Source organism: Dermochelys coriacea, chromosome 6 (genome assembly GCF_009764565.3).
Source record: "Dermochelys coriacea isolate rDerCor1 chromosome 6, rDerCor1.pri.v4, whole genome shotgun sequence".
Lineage (NCBI taxonomy): Eukaryota > Metazoa > Chordata > Testudines > Dermochelyidae > Dermochelys > Dermochelys coriacea.
The window spans coordinates 59844243-59862576 of record NC_050073.1 but is presented as its reverse complement, the minus strand read 5'-3'; the positions used below and the strand labels follow the sequence as shown (position 1 = coordinate 59862576).

Genomic DNA, 18334 nt, shown 5'->3' with positions numbered 1-18334 from the left:
AGGCAGAATATTAGACAGTGAGATCTATCAGTTGTAGAATAGTCTCCTAAGGGATGTGAGGGACATTACTTGGGATGTATAAAACTGGACAGGACAAGAATATGGGAGAGTAAACCATAGGGAACAATCCTGTACCAGCCCTGCAGAACAGACAAGATCATAGATGCTGGAACCAGGGGTACTGCCGCACCGATGGCTTGAAGTGGTTTCCATAATATAGAGGGTTCACTGTTTGGTTCAAAGGCTCTCAGCACCTATATAAGTCATTCCAGCATCACTGGACAAGATCACCCAACAAGTCTTTCCTATCTCAATCTTCAGTAATTCTCTAGGTTTCAGAGTAGCAGCCGTGTTAGTCTGTATCCGCAAAAAGAAGAGGAGGACTTGTGGCACCTTAGAGACTAACAAATTTAGTCTCTAAGGTGCCATAAGTACTCCTTTTCTTTTTAGTAATTCTCTAGTCAGTCTAGTTCAGCTGTTCTTGTAATACTCCAGAAACTTTATACAAGCTGGGGAATTAAAGGTGGAATTAAAAATTACAACCTTTGATTATTGGGGAAATGCAAATTATTACTATGCCTTTTGCATGATCACCACCACATGGAGAGACAGCAGTGGGACTCCATTTTCAAAACTGTGCCTCAGCCATGTACCTGACATGCAGGCATCATTCGCTGCGTGACAACAGTGTCTTTACTCTCCTCAATGGGCTCACATTTAGGACCACAGATTTTACATGGAATAAATGTACTGGGCAGCTTTCTCAGTCTTTTGAGAAGGGAAGCAAGTATCCATCACATCTGTGCTAACAGAGTTGGAAGAAAAGAGGCGAATGATTAACCCATCGAAATTCAGTGTGTAAGTATTGCCAAGAACCCTTTGATCACCCATTTTAAAGCTGTGTAAAGGAAACCTATGTGGAGCTGAAGGCAACATCCCACTGGGGAGAAAGAGAAAGGAGGGCACATTTATTGGAATGCTGTTTTTCAGAAAAGCCCAAACACTGCAACAGAGAGAGCCATGTGAGCAACGTGCAGGAGCCCCAGGGCTACTCCTAAAAAAAAAAAAAAAAAAAAAAAGTACCACGTTGTTAAACATCAAAAATAAATACCCAGGACTGGTATTTGCGCCTTCCTTGAGAGATGAGCAGGGAGTGCTTGTTGGCTCAATTCACCAGCAACCATGTCCTGCGGCTCAGCTGATCATATTCTGATTTGTTCTCAGCCTGCAGTTTATTAAAAAATGAGACTATATTTTGGGTGAACTTTTAATCCTCCCCATACTAGTCTGGGTTAATCAAGCTGTGGGTGGGTTACTCCAAGGAGGATTGGAATTTACCCCCAACCTATACCCAGGCAGCAGGGCTGCACCTCACTCCTTTCACTGCTGCTCTTTCAGCCTACGAGTCAGTATCATCCACTGTTCTTCTGGTCCACTGACATCAGGTAAGGATGGATTCCCACAGTTACCCCAATAACCACTCTGTGCTAGCCTGTTTGGGATTGGTGCAGGGGCCCCTCTACAGCCTCTCTATGAATGCCATGATCCTCTTCATGCAGCTGTTTCATTTACACACACCTCATCACTACACAGTGGTGCCGATAACTTTGTGATAACTGCATGGGAGTGAGCTTGCCCCATTGGATTCTGTGGGCTGTATTTAATACTAAATAACAGCAATTCAGCCCCGAGTATTTGCCTTTGGCTCTTGGGCTGTATTTTGGTTCCCCCATCCTAGAGGAACAACCACCAGCAATTTGCAGATCATTTGTGGTCTTTGGAGAGGGAATTTGGAGAGCCAAACACACAGGAGTTGAGCTTTGCCTACAACTATGGCTATGTCTACAATGGCAAGTGAAAGAAAACTTTTGTTATTCAGAGGTGTTAAAACGCCCCCCCCCCCCGAAAAGTTTTGTCCATGATAAGCGTCTGTGTGAACAGTGCTCTGTTGGTCGCTTCTTGTGGGTGGAAGTTTTTTGTCGGCAGGACAACCGACAAACAGCCGCTACACTGCGCACCTTTTAGCGGCACTCACAGCTGTAGCGGCACAGCTATGTCGCTAAAAGCTGCGTAGTGTAGACATAGCCTATAGCAGATTACTAGTTCATCTACATGTTTATTTCAAAGGGGACACAGCTTTGCAGATGATTTCCAAAGCTGACCTAGTCAGTATTTTCATTTTATTTTTTTAAATCTGTTGATTTCAGTGGGATGAAACCGAGGATGACCTTTGTCCCAGAGTGGCCAAATTTTTAAAACTTCTGTGCCTAGAACAGGGATTTGAGTGTCCAATGTTATTGAATCTAAGGCACTTCTTGGAGACCCATCACTGTTACACCTAACCTCTCACTCATGATTAAGATTTCAGAGTAGCAGCCGTGTTAGTCTGTATTCACAAAAAAGAAAAGGAGTACTTGTGGCACCTTAGAGATTAACAAATTTAACAATGACAATTTGTTAGTCTAACGTGCCACAAGTACTCCTTTTCTTTTTTATGATTAGGGTTGATATACAGATTTCCATAGCAGACTCAAAATTGTAGACACCCAAGTTTGAAATTCAGGCTCACATTGGCCATCAGAAGTCAGGCAGTTATTTAGTGGTCTTACTACCTGCTCATTCTCCATTTAGTTCACTGTAGGTTTTACCTGGAGAGATTTTTATTTTCCATCTCAAGAGGGGATAAAAAGAGTCCTGTAAAACCCCCAAAGGCATTTCCATTTTTTAAACATGTCATTCACCTGGGATTTGCAATGGCACAGAGCAGAACTTCTAGACTCACTGGGTCAAAGAAGAGATTTGCAGACAAAGGCAGTAAAAAGAGGGTTTTAAAACTGCAAAACAATCTTAGTACAAGCCCCAAACAAATCTCCAGATGCCAACCACAAAAACCACAGATACATCTGGATCTGGAGCCAAACTGTGTGGCTTATCTTAACAATTCTATTATGGGCCAAACCAAAACTGCAGATCCAAACACCCTGGAACTTTGGAAAAGTTAACAGCCAATAGATACCTAGTAAACAAATAGTGTTGACATTTATTATGCAAAGTAATTAACTCCTAAGGAGACCAGACCTGATGGCACTACAGACCCAAGAGCACCCCTTTCTCTATATATTAATAGCTTCTGTTCCCACATAAAACCAACTACAAAGGCACATTTTATATACCTTGAAAAATCAGAACCTATGCCAAGTGAGCCTAGGACAGAGCCTGCAGGAATGCATGTCAACCATCCTGCTCTCCAGCTTCTCTGCCCACAAATTTTCCCCTTCCCACCCCAGACTGGCTCCCTGCTTATTTCTCTGCCTCACCTCCTCCCAGAACTGTCTCTAGCAATCCAATGAGACTGCTACAAATGGGGCTGACTGCTTGTTATTCACATTCCATCACAGTAAAGTCCTGTTACTCTCTCACTGTGGTGCCAAATCAACTGTAATGCCACTGCAAGGGGTCACATCAGCAAGAATACGGCATTTGATTGGCTTGACTCTCACAGCAGCAGACAGAACATTTTGGAAAGTACATTGTGTATATAATATATTTGAGAAACGTGGTCACTCAGAAGATCCAACTGCTTCCATTCTCCTGCTTCCTTGTATAAACTGATCATTGCAGGGGTCAGGAAGGAGTATTCCATGTACAGCACTGCACAGTCAGTCAGGTGCATTACAGGGGGGTTTCACCTTCCTTTCTCCCCTTACCTATTGGCCATTACTGGAGACAGGAATCTGGAGTAGGTAGACCAGTATGGTAGCAAATCCTGTGACCCGCAATTACAGAGAGGAATGCGGAGGCAGAGAGCGGCATTATCCCTCTCTATTAATTGCTTAGGACAGAAGCCCAGGTCAGGCTGACCCATCCCTATTTTTTTTTAATGATAATGTCTATGGTACTCCACCAATAATGCCATATTTTAATAATAATGACTCAAAAATGACTAAAGCTTATCATCACACCATTTGTGTACGTGTATGAGCACGTGCACTTACATACCACACATTAGTAATATAATAAGACTTGGTACTTCTACAGCATCTTCCATCTGAGGATTTCAAGGGGCTTTGCAAACATGAAGGCATGAAGTCACACAACCCTTCAGAGAGGTAGCTAAGTTCATATGATTTCCCTCATTTTACAGATGGAGAAACTATGAAACAGGCAAAGTGACTTGTCCAAGAGCACACCAGAAATTGCGATTTCTGTGGCCCACCTAGGAACAGACCCCAAGTCTCCTGACTCCTAGCTCTATGCCTTCACCACATGACCTTTCCTGTAGAGTTCCTGGGTTGTAAGGCAATATATGGAAGTCAACCTGGGAAACTCTTTGCCAGAGGATGTTGTGAAGGCCAGGACTATAACAGGGATCAAAAAAGAACTAGATAAGTTCATGGAGGATAGGTCCATCAATGACTATTAGCCAGGATGGGCAGGGATGGTGTCCCTAGCCTCTGTTTGCCAGAAGCTGGAAGAGAGTGACAGGGGATGGATCACTTGATGATTGTCTGTTCTGTTCATTCCCTCAGAGGCACCTGGCATTGGCAACTGTCAGAAGGCAGGATCCTGGGCTAGATGGATCTTTGGTCTGACCCAGTATGGCTATTCTTATGTGTTTGTAGTGTGCCCCCCCTCCTGCTTTTTTCTCTCTCCCTCTCCCTCTCTCCCACACACCCACCACTTGTTAAAGCATCTCTCATTGTAGGATCTCATAGTGTTTTATAAACATTAATAAATTAAATATCATGACCCCCATGTGATGGTCACACAGCCCTATTTTGCAGATAGAAAAACTGAGATATTGGCCAAAGTTACAAAGTAAGTCACTAAGAAAAAAGACAAGAATCCTGGTGTTCAGGCTCCTGCTCTAACTATTAGACCATGATGTTTCTGTTCCTTTCCATGTCTGTGTAACCAGATGATTCATAGACAAACATAAACAATGACACATCTTCCAATTTCTGAGTGGTCTTGCCCAGGTTTCCAGTGAGAATGGGCTCAATGAGTTTTTTATTTGGTTACTTGTATTTTTCTTACAGTAAATAGTGGCTTTTTATTATTACCTTATAGCCTGAAAGAGGAAAAACCTTCTCCATCTGATAGAGCTGAATGGTTCTTATCATCTCTGCTAATATAGGGAGAGAAGCAGCTCTATTTGACCCCCCTGCCAAACCCCTGGACATCCCCAGGAAAAGTGGAGGGCAGTATCTTTTTGATACAGTGCCTCAAATTAGAAATCAAATGAGGGGAGGGAGCCAGTCTGGATGTAAGCAGGGATAAACCAGGGCTCCCTACCCCTCCTGTCTCGCTCTGAGCTCAACCGAAATATGAGTCTAGCAGTAGAGAGCTTCCTCTGGCTTAATTCAGTTTTAACTTCCAAGCTCGCACGCTGTGCTGTGCTCTCACATTAGGACGTACAACAATTAATGGATGATGCAGCCGAGACCACCAAACGCGCCACATGGCAGCGTGGGTGTTGCAACATTATTCCCCCAGGCCCTGACCCTCACAATCCTTCCAGAGCAAGGATCATGGAGCCCAGGACCTAAGAAACTGTTTTCTTCAAATGCAAATCTTTCTGGCCTCATTTAAAACACGCAGCTTGAACGCCACCCAACAAGCCTTCACAGCTGTTTCATTCACGCCTTTCTTAGCCAAAAAGGAAATCCAGCTCCCAGCCAGAGAAACAGACCCTGGCCATCCCGTGGTCACGACTTTACGTTCAGGGCTAGTCTATTTCTCCAAGCCTTTGGGTAGTGCTCCCCAGTTGCAAGTGCTGTCATGGTTACAAGCCAGAATGCTAAAATAAATATAAAGAAACCCCTGCACAGCTAACACCTCCTCTAATGTATCCCCGCCCCCCCCATTCATTCACCAGCCCCCACCAATCTCTGACAAACTAGATTAATGGTCCTGCCAACACCTCACCCGGCAGCAGCGCCAACACGCAATGCAATTTCCCCGCAACAATCGCTGCTGAAGAATTAAAATGTAATCGGCTCGGCGAGCGTGTCTCACTTACAATGAGGGGGATGGTCCCATCTTCCCTGTGGCTCTCCAGCCTCGCAGCTGATCTCTGCCCATTCCTGCCGCTGCTGCTAGGGGATCTGCTGGAGGCTGCTGAATGAGGCTTGTTGTCCTGCCATAAGTAATAGAAAGTGCCCAGGATCCAGGCTACAGTCAGGATTGCAATGGCATTAGCCCTGATCCGCCTCATCCCGAAAGCCCCCGTGGAGCCTGGGAGCCAGATAAAGTGGAGAAGAGGTTTCCCAGGGATCAGACGAGGGACGAGTCAGGGCTCTGTGTGAGGGAGGAGGGTGCTGGTGACAGGATTCGCCCTCTCTCCGTTCCGCCGGCTCTTACAGCCACAGCTGTTTGTTTTAGCTCTGCTCTCGCGGCTCAGTCCTGCAGAGCAGAAAAAGAGAGCGAGCTCCTCAGGGTCCTAATGCCCTTCGCTCTCCAGCGCACAGCTGTGATCAGACGCACGCCGGGAGCGACCCCGCACGGTGCCAGGCCAGCACTGGACTCATGTGGCGGGAATGGACCGAACGCGCTCATGGGGCGTTTCCACCCCGAGTTCAGATGATCTCCTCCCCAGCGGCCCCTCTGGAGCTCCTGGAGTGGGAGGACTGTATAAGGGTTTATTTTAGTGCTGGTGTTTTAGGGGACACGAGAGCTAAGGGTTAATTATCAACCGCAGGAGTGGGAGTGGGGGGGTAGTTTTGCATTTATGGGTACAAGGGCGTACCCTATGATTTGCACAACATCAGGTAACAATCGGCTGGAGAGAAGGTGCCTGGGATCCATTTCAAACATACGTCAAGACATTTACCTGGAACCATCACAAACGAAGGGTCTGTGGAGCAGAGGACTCTGTCTCCCCTGGCCTGTGGGTCCAGCTGAAAAGAAGAGACGAGAACTAACCTAACGTCAAATAGGCTTCTACAGCGACCTGCAGCTGACCAGTGGTTACAGGCGGAATGCCTCTGCCCTACGTGCCTTTGGCAAGCAATTGTGCTGTCAGTGACTCACACTCCTCTCTCTCTGAGTCAGCGCTGCCTGAGCACATGGCCAGCATGACGATAGGGGATGGGTGCTACGCGGCTGGACGTGCTGGCTTTCTGGCGAGACGTGAAGCCAAGGTCTTGAGAACTTGTGGTCTTATGAGTTCCATTGTCCCTTTCGCCAGAGGAGGGATTCAGTCTCCCCCTGCTGGTCAGATTCCACTGTGGGCAATTACACTCTGCCTTCCTACATTCCTCTTTCAGTTTCAGCTGGATCCAATATTCTTCTTCAGTCGGTGTACTAAAGCCTTGGGTGGTGTTGCTGTGCCCTGTTGAATATCAATTGCTGGACCATCTTTGACAGATTTTCTTATTGCTAGGTCCAGCAATTGCAGTTTCAGGTAGCAGACTGATGATCAGAAATGAGTTTAGGGATCTTACCAGGGATTGTGCTATTCACACTGTTTTTATAATATGGAAGAACATTCTTAAGCCTCCGTGGAAGGTACTAGATAATTGGCTGCCAAAGAAGACTAATAACCCCCACTCTCGGAGCCCTTCTGGAGTAACCTTTATGGATTGTAAGGTGAACTCTTCCAGACACAGATGAGACAGGAATGTTTATTCCTCAGAGGGATTAATGAATTTGAGCATCTCTAGAGAAATGCCTGCCACCCCAATACTGACAGGGAGGAATGTTTGGAACTAGAGAATGCCATCCAACCCAATACACCTGCCCTGGTTTAATTTAGGTTGATTGAACTTTCCTGCTTTTTCCCAGCATACTGCTTATCTTCTCCCCAGAAATAAATAATTTAGATTCTTCAGTCAGCATCCCCAGTAATTGGTTTCTTATGCCTATTATCACTTAAATTGAATGACTCCATCAGAGTACCTCTACACTCCTCATCCATCACTTTCACATCTCCTGATTCTGATCCTCTCCATAAGGTGACCTCTCTGCCTTATCCATCTCTTTCATAATCGCAGAACCTTCCATTAGGTCATCCCCATGTCTCCTATTTTCCTCCCAGAATAAACCCAACTTCCTGAATTGACAGTATCATCTTAATAACACTAATACCCTTTCCATGGCAATAATCTCCTCCTGGGAAAGATACCCTGCACTGTATTCCATATGCAAGAGAAGATCTACAAAGGCCATATGCAGTTGCAGTATCACCACTCATATTTTGCTAGTATGCCCTAGCAGTTTGCCATCTGTCAATTTGCCATCTGCCAATAAAATCTAGTACCTTGTTTGTTATTAAAATACCAATTAGTTTTTTTTTTAAATCCCACAAGTTGGGCCTGACTCTCCACTGCCTTATATAGCCATCTATACCTGTGCTAAGTGAATGTAAAATGCTACCAGCTGTATAAGTGAGTAGAGCATTCTAATTTGGTTGTTTTATACAGCTGTGAGTGATTACAGACAGGAAAAAGACAGTGGACAACTAGACCTGCTTTTATTGAGAATTAACAACTGCACAATAATGTACTGAGTTGTACATTCCAGAGATGGTATTACCGACAGCAGGGTTCAGGCCATCCAGCTAAAGCTGCAGCTGGTTTGAGATCACTATAGAGTTATCTTTGGAAACAACTGCACTTTGCACAAAGTCTGGAAATCTGATTGTGTTGCCAACACACATTATTGGTTACTAATGAGTTCCTTTTATTAAAGGGACTCTCTCCAGTTGTAGGCAGGAGAGCAGCAGCAATAAAAAACCTGAAATGAACACACCCAGGTCCCATTTATTACTCTTCCTTGATCACATCATGAGATTCACCAGACAGTCTCCAGCATAGATTATTTCAGTGAATGACATGAAGAAGATGAAGATTCCATCAGGACTGTCACCATTTCAGGGTAATTACATGTGTATTGCCCCTCAGTGGTCCACTGCAATAGTCCCCAGTCAGGTCTCAGGTCTCCAGCCATCACCTGTCTCTGGGCAGGGACCCTTGTGCCAACCCCTTCTGACCAGGGAATTAAAGGCTGTACAGCCCCCTATCTCACACTGTGATATCCCCAGCAAGTCAGTCTGCCTAATGGCCAGTGCCTGTATGTTGTTTTCTCTCCTTGCACTATGGTCAGTGCATTGCCAGCAGTTACAAGTGACCACTTAGCTCTTTCTAAATAAGCACATTTATTCATAAGGTAAAAGCATTACAGAAAAAAACCTAGAAAAACCCCCAAAATAAAACAGAATTAAACATGCACTAAACATACTAATAGTCACTCACTAGTTTTATGGGCCCCTAGTAGGCCAAAGTCTTTCCAAACCTTCTACAAGAACCTGCCCCTCCCCCGGGTCCGGACAGAAGGCTCTGTCTGTTTGCTGAATAAGAAGGAAGGCCCTGAGTCCGTTCAAATTCAGTCTTTTAATACCAAAAGCTCTTTCTTTCATGGGTGCCAGGTTTGTATAATTTTTGGTGGTGCTGAGAACAGGTCCAAGCAGAGCCGTCTATACATAGGACAGACTGGGGCAACCGCCCCGGGCCCTGTGCTTTGGGGAATGCTCTAGGGCAGCCTGGGGGAGTAGCGGGGCACCTGACCCCGGCAGCAGTGAGCAACCTGGCCCCAGCAGCAGCAGTGAGTGACCCAGACCCAGCCCGTCCTGCCCTGCTCTGCTGGCTTGGGGGAGGGGGCAGAAGCCAGAAAGAAGCAGGGCCAGGGCTTGGGGGAAGGGGTAGAATGGGGGCAGAGAGAGGGCAGAGCAGGGGTGAGAAGAGGCAGGGCAGGGCAGGGGCTTGGGGGAAGGGTGGGCTGGGCTGGGGCCAGGTTGCTCGCTGCTGCTGGCACCAGGCCACCCTGGACCCCATGTCCCCCTGAAGCACAGGGCCCTCCAAAGCACGGGGCCTGGGGCAGTTGCCCCAGTCCATCCTATGGATGGGACGGCTCTGAAAATACAAGCCCAAACATTGGAGGAGCCAGGCCCACCTTCCTTAATATTGGTGGAGCACGGACACCGCGGGCCCACATAGCTCGCCGCCTATGCTTTCTTTGTCTGAGCCTCTGGAAAACCCAGGCTGAGCCAGCAAATGCAAGCACCCCAAGGGGGTCGTGCTTCTCTGGAGTCTTTTACAATCCCAACAGGTAACCACCACACACACTTTGTTCCTGGAGGAGCTGTAATAACCGTCCCCCATGGAGTAGAACACAATTGTGCAGAATCCATTCATGGATTTATTAGAGTGCTCTCCAAAGATACTGCATGGGGTTGTAATATCTGTCGCACAGGGCCTGCAGCAGATGCGATGTGATAACCGCCGAAGGACTCAGTGAGTGATATTATCAGTCAACAAATTCAGGATTCACAAAGGCACTCAGGTACCCACATCTGAGTTTAGGACCCTCATTTCCAGCTTTAGGCTCCACTGTGATCCATAAAACTCCCACTGAAGCCTATAGGTGTCTAAACTCACTCAGCACATAAGTTTTCAGGGCAAGAGGTCCTCTGCACTGCATGCACACTGCTGCTTCCCTCTAGACATCTAGACACCTACCTCCTGCCTAACCTCAGAGCAAGTCACAAACCACGGGGAGACAGGCATTCAGCCACCTGTCTCTCATCTGGGACCTGATCCAGCAGGTGTGCTCAGAAGCTGCCTACCAGATCAGGTCCCACCCTGGCCAGAGGAGGTGCCCTCCTTTTATAAACTTATAGCCCAATAGTTAAAGCATTCACCTAGGTTGTGGGAAACCCAGGTTCAATTTCCCCCTGCTTGATGAGGAGAGCAATAGGACAGTCTGCTGTGGGGTGTCCTCAGTTTCTCCTCTTGAAGCTGTTCCACTCTATACAAATAATTAGAGTCATGGAGCAGGGGGATTGGACCCTAGAGCCTGAGTGCCCTAATCACTAGACTAGAGAGTCATTTTCAATCTCTCTTGCTGGCCCAAAGGGAAATCAATTGGAATTAGACTCTGAATACCTTTGAGGATATGGGTCCATGAGCTTGTATTTTAATGAAGTTCTGCTCCAGTGAAGGATATAGCAGTATTGCGAGTTGAGAGTCTCAGGCTTCATTGTGTACAATAGAGCTGGGAAACCATATCCTCAGTTGTGATTAATCTTCATGGGCATAATGCTCTCACCACCGGCTGAATAATTCCCACTGAATGGGAGTTACAGCCAAGACTCTTTGTATTCTGAGATTCTGTGGTCACAGAATTTGCAATCAATTCGCTCCTTGCTGCAGAACTGTGCTCTAGAATCTCACCTCTCATTTAAAGATCATATGTTTCCAGCCTCATGGTTGCAAAGAGAATCTTTGGGAGTGTAACTGAGACAGTAGTGTCGTCCTGAATCTGCAGACAACCTGAAAAACAGCTCTGAGAGGTGTGAGCTGCCCCATTAATCTCTAAAGGTTAATGGAAACCTAAATAGCCATTTCAATTGTTGACAATGATAACTAATCATTTTAGAAACATCAGCTAATCCCACAATCCCAAACTGGCTCCTATTATTCAAATCCCTCCTATAAACTCCCTTCTGCCTGCAAAAAACAAGTAGAGGAAGGGAATATAATAAAACGAAAAATCAGATCAAGAAGTATATAAACCTTGCTGCATAATCATTTGATCTTATTGTCACTTTTGCCCTTTTCCTATTTCCTTTTTGGTGCAGTTATGGTGAGCACTGGTCTGTCATGGTGAGTTTAATTTGTAAACACTTCAGAAGAGGGACCATGTGTCTTCCTGCTTTGTGAAGCACCTAGCACATCACTAAGCATTCAAATAATAATTGTCCATAAACTCTGATGGCTGTTTCTTTAGGATGAAGTAGGAGCCTAAGTCCTGGTCTACAGTATGAGGTTAGGTCGAATTTAGCCGTGTTAGGTAGATTTTATAAGTAATGCGTCTACACAACCAACCCCATTCTGTCAACCTAAAGGGCTCTTAAAATTGACTGCTGTACTTCTCCCCAGCAAGGGGAGTAGCTCTAAAATCAATGGTGCTGGTGGAGAGAGGCTACACGAGGGACACAAAGCAGTGCCGCATGAAAGTCAAGGAGCTCAGGCAAGCCTACCAAAAGACAAACGATTGCTCTGGGTCAGAGCCCCATTCATGCGGCTTCTATGATCAGCTGCATGGCATTCTAGGGAGGGACCTGACCACTACTCCACCACTGTCCGTGGACACCTGCAAGCGGGGAGTCTCACGCAACAGAGAGGAGGATTTTGTGGATGAGGAAGAGGAGGAGGAGAATGCGCAGCAGGCAGGTGGAGAATCTGTTCTCCCCGGCAGCCAGGACCTTTTCATCACCCTGGAGCCAATACCCTCCCAAAACGGGATCCCCGACCCTGAAGCCGGAGAAGGCACCTTGGTGAGTGCACATTTATAATTATAATACAGGGTTTAAAAGCAATTGTGTTTAATGTTTGATTTGCCCTGAAGAACTGGGATGCATTCGCAGCCAGTACAGTTACTGGAAAAATCTGTTAACATATCTGGGGATGGAGCGGGAATCCTCCAGGGACATCTCAGGGAAGCTCTCCTGGAGATACTCTGAAAGCCTTTGCAGAAGGTTTCTGGGGAGGGCTGCCTTGTTTCGTCCTCCATGGTAGGACACTTTACCACGCCAAGCCAGTAGCAAGTAGTCTGGAATCACTGCAGCACAAAGCATGGCAGCAAATGGTCCTGGGTTTTGGACACATTCAAGCAACATTCAGTCTTTATCTTTCTGTGTTAGCCTCAGGAGAGTGGTATAATTCATGGTCACCTGGTTGAAATAGGCGAATTTTTGTCAGGGAACAGTGAAAGGACCCCCTTCATGCTGGGCTGTTTGTGCTTGGCTAAACGGGATCATCCCTGAGAATAGCCACGTGGTGGGATGGGGGAGGGCTGTGCTACACATCCACCTGAAAACCACAGCCCCTCCTTTTAAATGGCAAACCCAACCAGCATTGCTTGCTATGGGAAAGGAGGGCGCTGCAGTTTGAAAACATGTCCACATGTTACGAAGGCGTTAAAAGCCAAACCTGCGTACCCTTTGACTTGCCTGGAAACTGAATTCTATTGCCCAGCTATGTGTGATGTGTCACCATACCGGCAGGCACTGAATATAAAAGGCAAAATGCGACCTTGTACCTAAAGCACGTATGCTGTCTGCTGTGAATTGCTTGATTCACTGTGAAAGAGTCTCCCTTTTGTTCTCAGAAATGTATCATCTTAAATTTTACTCTCCTTTTTTATCCCTCCACAGGTGCAAATGTTTCTATGCTCCCCCTATTATCTCCATCCCGGAGGTTATTGCAGATTAGAAGGCGAAAAAAACTGCACTCGCAACGACATGTTTTCTGAGCTCATGCAGTCCTCCTGCAGTGATAGGGCACAGCTGAATGCATGGAGGCATTCATGGCCAGGAAAGCATTAAGTGAGTGCGAAGAGCAGAGCCAGGATGCAATGCTGAGGCTAACGGGGGAGCAAACGGACATGCTCAAGCATCTGGTGGAGCTGCAGGAAAGGCAACAAGAGCACAGACCGCCACTGCATCCTCTGTATAACTGCCTGCCCTCCTCCCCAAGTTCCATATCCCCCTCCCTTAGACGCCCAAGAATGCAGGGGTTGGGAGGAGGCTCCAGGCACCCAGCCACTCCACTCCAGAGGATGGCCCAAGCAACAGAAGGCTGTCATTCAAACAGCTTTGATTTGTAGTGTGGCTACAATAAGCAATGTGGCCTTGTCCTTCCCTCTCCCACCCCACCCAGGCTACCTTGTCAGTTAGCTCACTTTTTTTTTTTAATTAATAAAGAAAGAACGCATGGTTTCAAAACAATAGTGACTTTATTTCTTTTGCCAGCTGTGATCAAAGTTGGGATGGTGGCTGGCTTACAGGGAATTAAAATCAACAAAGGGGGCAGGTTTGCATCAAGCAGAAATACACACAACTGTCACACCGTAGCCTGGCCAGTCATGAAACTGGTTTTCAAAGCCTCTCTGATGTGCAGCGTGCCTAGCTGTGCTCTTCTAATCACCCTGGTGTCTGGCTGCTCAAAATCAGCTGCCAGGTGATTTGCCTCAACCTCCCACCCCGACATAAACGTCTCCCCCTTACTCTGACAGATATTGTGGAGCACACAGCAAGCAGCAATAACAATGGCAATATTGGTTTCAGTGAGCTCTAACCTAGTCAGCAAACAGCACCAGTGAGCTTTTAAACGTCCAAAGGCACATTCTACCACCATTCTGCACTTGCTCAGCCTATAGTCGAACTGCTCCTTAGTACTGTCCAGGCTGCCTGTGTACGGCTTCAGAGCCATGGCAGCAAGAGATAGGTTGGATCCCCAAGGATAACTATTGGCATTTCAACATCCTCAGTAGTAATTTTCTGGTCTGGGAAGTAAGTCTCTTCTTGCAGCTGTTCGAACAGCCCTGAGTTCCTAAAGATGCGAGCATCATGCACCTTTCCCAGCCATCCCACTTTGACGTCGGTGAAATGTCCCTTGTGATCCATCAGTGCTTGCAGCACCATTGAGAAGTACCCCTTGTGGTTTATGTACTGGTTGGCAAGGTGGTCCGGTGCCAAGATAGGGATATACATTCCATCTATTGCCCCACCACAGTTAGGGAACCCCGTTGCAGCAAAGCCATCAACTATGACCTGCACATTTCCCAGAGTCACTACCCTTGATAACAGAATGTCAGTGATTGCATTGGCTACTTAGATCACAGCACCCCCCACAGTTGATTTGCCCACTCCAAATTGATTCCCGACTGACCAGTAGCAGTCAGGCTTTGCAAGCTTCCACAGGGCTTTCGCCACTCACTTCTAAACTGTCAGGGCAGCTCGCATCTTGGTATTCCTGCGCTTCAGGGAAGGGGAAAGCAACTCACAAAGTTCAAGGAAAGTGGCCTTATGCATGCGAAAGTTTTGCAGCCACTGGGAATCATCCCATACCTGCAACACTGTGCAGTCCCACTAGTCTGTGCTTGTTTCCGGGCTTTCATCCAGATCACACCATACGATCCATTGTCTACAGCCAACCTCTACGATATAACCGCATTTGCTCCAACCCCTCAGACAGAGACAAACACCTACAAGATCTCTATCATGCATTCTTACAACTACAATACCCACCTGCTGAAGTGAAGAAACAGATTGACAGAGCCAGAAGAGTACCCAGAACTCACCTACTACAGGACAGGCCCAACAAAGAAAATAACACAACGCCACTAGCCATCACCTTCAGCCCCCAACTAAAACCTCTCCAACGCATCATCAAGGATCTACAACCTATCCTGAATGATGACCAATCACTCTCACAGATCTTGGGAGACAGGCCAGTCCTTGCTTACAGACAGCCCCCCAATCTGAAGCAAATACTCGCCAGCAACCACACACTACACAACAGAACCACTAACCCAGGAACCTATCCTTGCAACAAAGCCTGTTGCCAACTCTGTCCACATATCTATTCAGGGGACACCATCATAGGGCCTAATCACATCAGCCACACTATCAGAGGCTCGTTCACCTGCACATCTACCAATATGATATATGCCATCATGTGCCAGCAATGCCCCTCTGCCATGTACATTGGTCAAACTGGACAGTCTCTATGTAAAAGAATAAATGGACACAAATCAGACGTCAAGAATTATAACATTCAAAAACCAGTCGGAGAACACTTCAATCTCTCTGGTCACTCGATTACAGACCTGAGAGTGGCTGTCCTTCAACAAAAAAGCTTCAAAAACAGACTCCAGCAAGAGACTGCTGAATTGGAATTAATTTGCAAACTGGATACAATTAACTTAGGCTTGAATAGAGACTGGGAGTGGATGGGTCATTACACAAAGTAAAACTATTTCCCCATGTTATTTCTCCCCCCCACCCCACCCCCCACTGTTCCTCAGACGTTCTTGTTAACTGCTGGAAATGGCCCCCCTTGATTATCACCATAAAAGGTTTTCCTCCTCCTCCCCCCCTCCTGCTGGTAATAGCTCATCTAAGTGATCACTCTCCTTACAGTGTATATGATAAAACCTGTTGTTTCATGTTCTCTCTGTGTGTATATAAATCTCCCCACTGTATTTTCCACCGATGAAGTGAGCTGTAGCTCACGAAAGCTTATGCTCAAATAAATTTGTTAGTCTCTAAGGTGCCACAAGTACTTCTTTTCTTTTTTAGAATTTAGTAAGTAATCTAGCTAGATATGCATTAGATTATGATTTCTTTAAATGGCTGAGAAAATTAAGCTGTGCTGAATAGAATGGATATTCCTGTCTTTGTGTCTTTTTGTAACTTAAGGTTTTGCCTAGAGAGATTCTTTATGTTTTGAATCTAATTACCCTGTAAGGTATTTACCATCCTGATTTTACAGAGGTGATTCTTTTTACCTTTTCTTATATTAAAATTCTTCTTGTAAGAAATTGAATGTTTTTTTCTTTGTTCTTAAGATCCAAGGGTTTGGGTCTATGGTCACCTATGCAAATTGGTGAGGATTTTTATCAAGCCTTCCCCAGGCAGGGGGATGCAAGGTTTTGGTGAGGATTTTGGGGGGAAAGATGTTTCCAAACAACACTTTCTCAAAAATAAACCCAGTGAGACGTTTGGTGGTGACAGTGGAAGTCCAAGGGCAAAAGGTAAAATAGTTTGTACCTTGGGGAAGTTTTAACCTAAGCTGGTAAAAGTAAGCTTAGGAGGTTTTCATGCAGGTCCCCACATCTGTACCCTAGAGTTCAGAGTGGGGAAGGAACCTTGACAAGTTTCGATCAGATTTATTTAATACATGTTAGCTAAGCCCAGCCTAAACTCAACCCCTTTTCCTAGTTAAGGCAAAATCTCAAAAAAAGGTCTACACTGCCCCCCATGATGCTGGAATCACACACAGTGCCACTGCAGTGTGAACTGTACTACAGGGATAAATAGAGATCTTGGTTGGTAATGATGTGATGCTTTTCTCTGAGGATGCTGCCACCATGTGGTTTCTTCCTTCTCCTCCACTTATGCTCAGTAATTGACATGCTGCTTCTGATAAGTGAAATTCTTGATCGCTCCCTGAACTGTGGCTTGTTTCCAGGCGTGCTTATAAGATTAAGGAGACGATCAAGGTGCTGCTGAGGGAGAATTACAACGGTCACAGGGAGAAGATTCTGTGCATGATTCTGATCTCGTACCAGTGAGACTCCAGTGAAATCACTGAGGTACACTAGCGTAAAAGGGGTCAGCCCCCCGAATTCATTCCAGTGAGTAACAAGACTAATGGGAGTCCTCTGCTTTCTTGACACTAACATCAACTGCATTTCCCTCTCTCTCCCCCTCAAACAGTCAGTCCTTGACCTGTTTCAGAGTAGCAGCCGTGTTAGTCTGTATTCGCAAAAAGAAAAGGAGTACTTGTGGCACCTTAGAGACTCTGCACCCCACAACATACACTATCAGTGTCCTGAAGGATGTGCTGGAAACAGAGAGAAGAGTCAGCTATCATGAACAGCATCTGCTCTGGTGGCAGTGACCAAAAGAGCTTGCCTTCCTTCCTTGCCTTCCTTCTTTAATCAGTTCTAAATTACACATGTGGAAATGTTCCTAAACATTGGTTACTGCATTATAATATTGGTTTGGCAAGATATATATAATTTCCCCCTGAGTGTGTCTTAGTTGCTTCGTAAGGAAAAATAGGGGATTTTTTAAAAAAATCATGCAGATTCTACACTATTTTCAATACCTTCATTAGCTAAAAGCACACTCTCATGCTGTTCTAGTGTGTGTGTGCATACATGTGTTCTTTTCATATGCCATTGTGTATGAGCCTGTGCAAGCATCTGTATGGAAGTTACTCCAACCAACACCAGGGTTTGGTGTCTTTTTTAAATTCCATCTTGTAAATTGCTTGTGTAAGCTCCCTGCTGGTGAAAATGTCAGTTGGAGATCCACAGCCATGAAGTCCTTTATTTATTCACAGAACAGGTGCTACACTCAATGCAGTGGCGGATTCGCCACTGGCCAACAGGGCCCATGCCCAGGAGCCGTGGCCAGTGAGGCAGGCCCTGGAAAAATGGGCACCCCCAAGCCCTGACCCATTCTGCTTGTCCAGTGCTCCTTTTGGGGAGCATGTGAAGCCCCCATACCCTGCACTCCAACCCCGCTCCATGGCAGAAGCACCGGGTGGGTGGAGCAGGGCGAGCCCCCGTGCCCTGACCCTACTCCCTGGCAGAAGGGGTGGGGAGGAGCCTCCACTTGCTCTGGCCAAGGGCATCACAAAACAATAGTCCGCTTCTGATTGATGTGCCTCAACCCTAACCCGGAGGAACCCAACTGTAAGATTGAGAGGCCAGATTAATCTTCATGGATGAGATTTTCAAAAGCACCTTGTTTTGACCT

General features: G+C 46.2%; 1 protein-coding gene across 3 annotated transcripts in view; it reads right to left on the bottom strand.

Annotated features, from left to right (window-relative positions):
- GALNT16 (polypeptide N-acetylgalactosaminyltransferase 16) overlaps positions 1-6976 on the bottom strand; it is a 128708-nt gene extending 121732 nt beyond the window's left edge. Inside the window, exons 1-2 of one of the 3 annotated variants that reach the window (XM_043517469.1) lie at positions 6833-6976; positions 6023-6405 (exon numbers count right to left, since the gene is read on the bottom strand). In XM_043517469.1, coding sequence (XP_043373404.1) covers positions 6023-6217 — 195 coding nt within the window. In that variant the 5' untranslated portion in view covers positions 6218-6405; positions 6833-6976. Of the gene's footprint in view, positions 1-6022; positions 6419-6832 lie in introns of those variants that run through there. The other 2 variants (XM_043517467.1, XM_043517468.1) reach the window with 2 other exon arrangements.
- Between the last annotated feature and the right edge of the window lie 11358 nt (positions 6977-18334).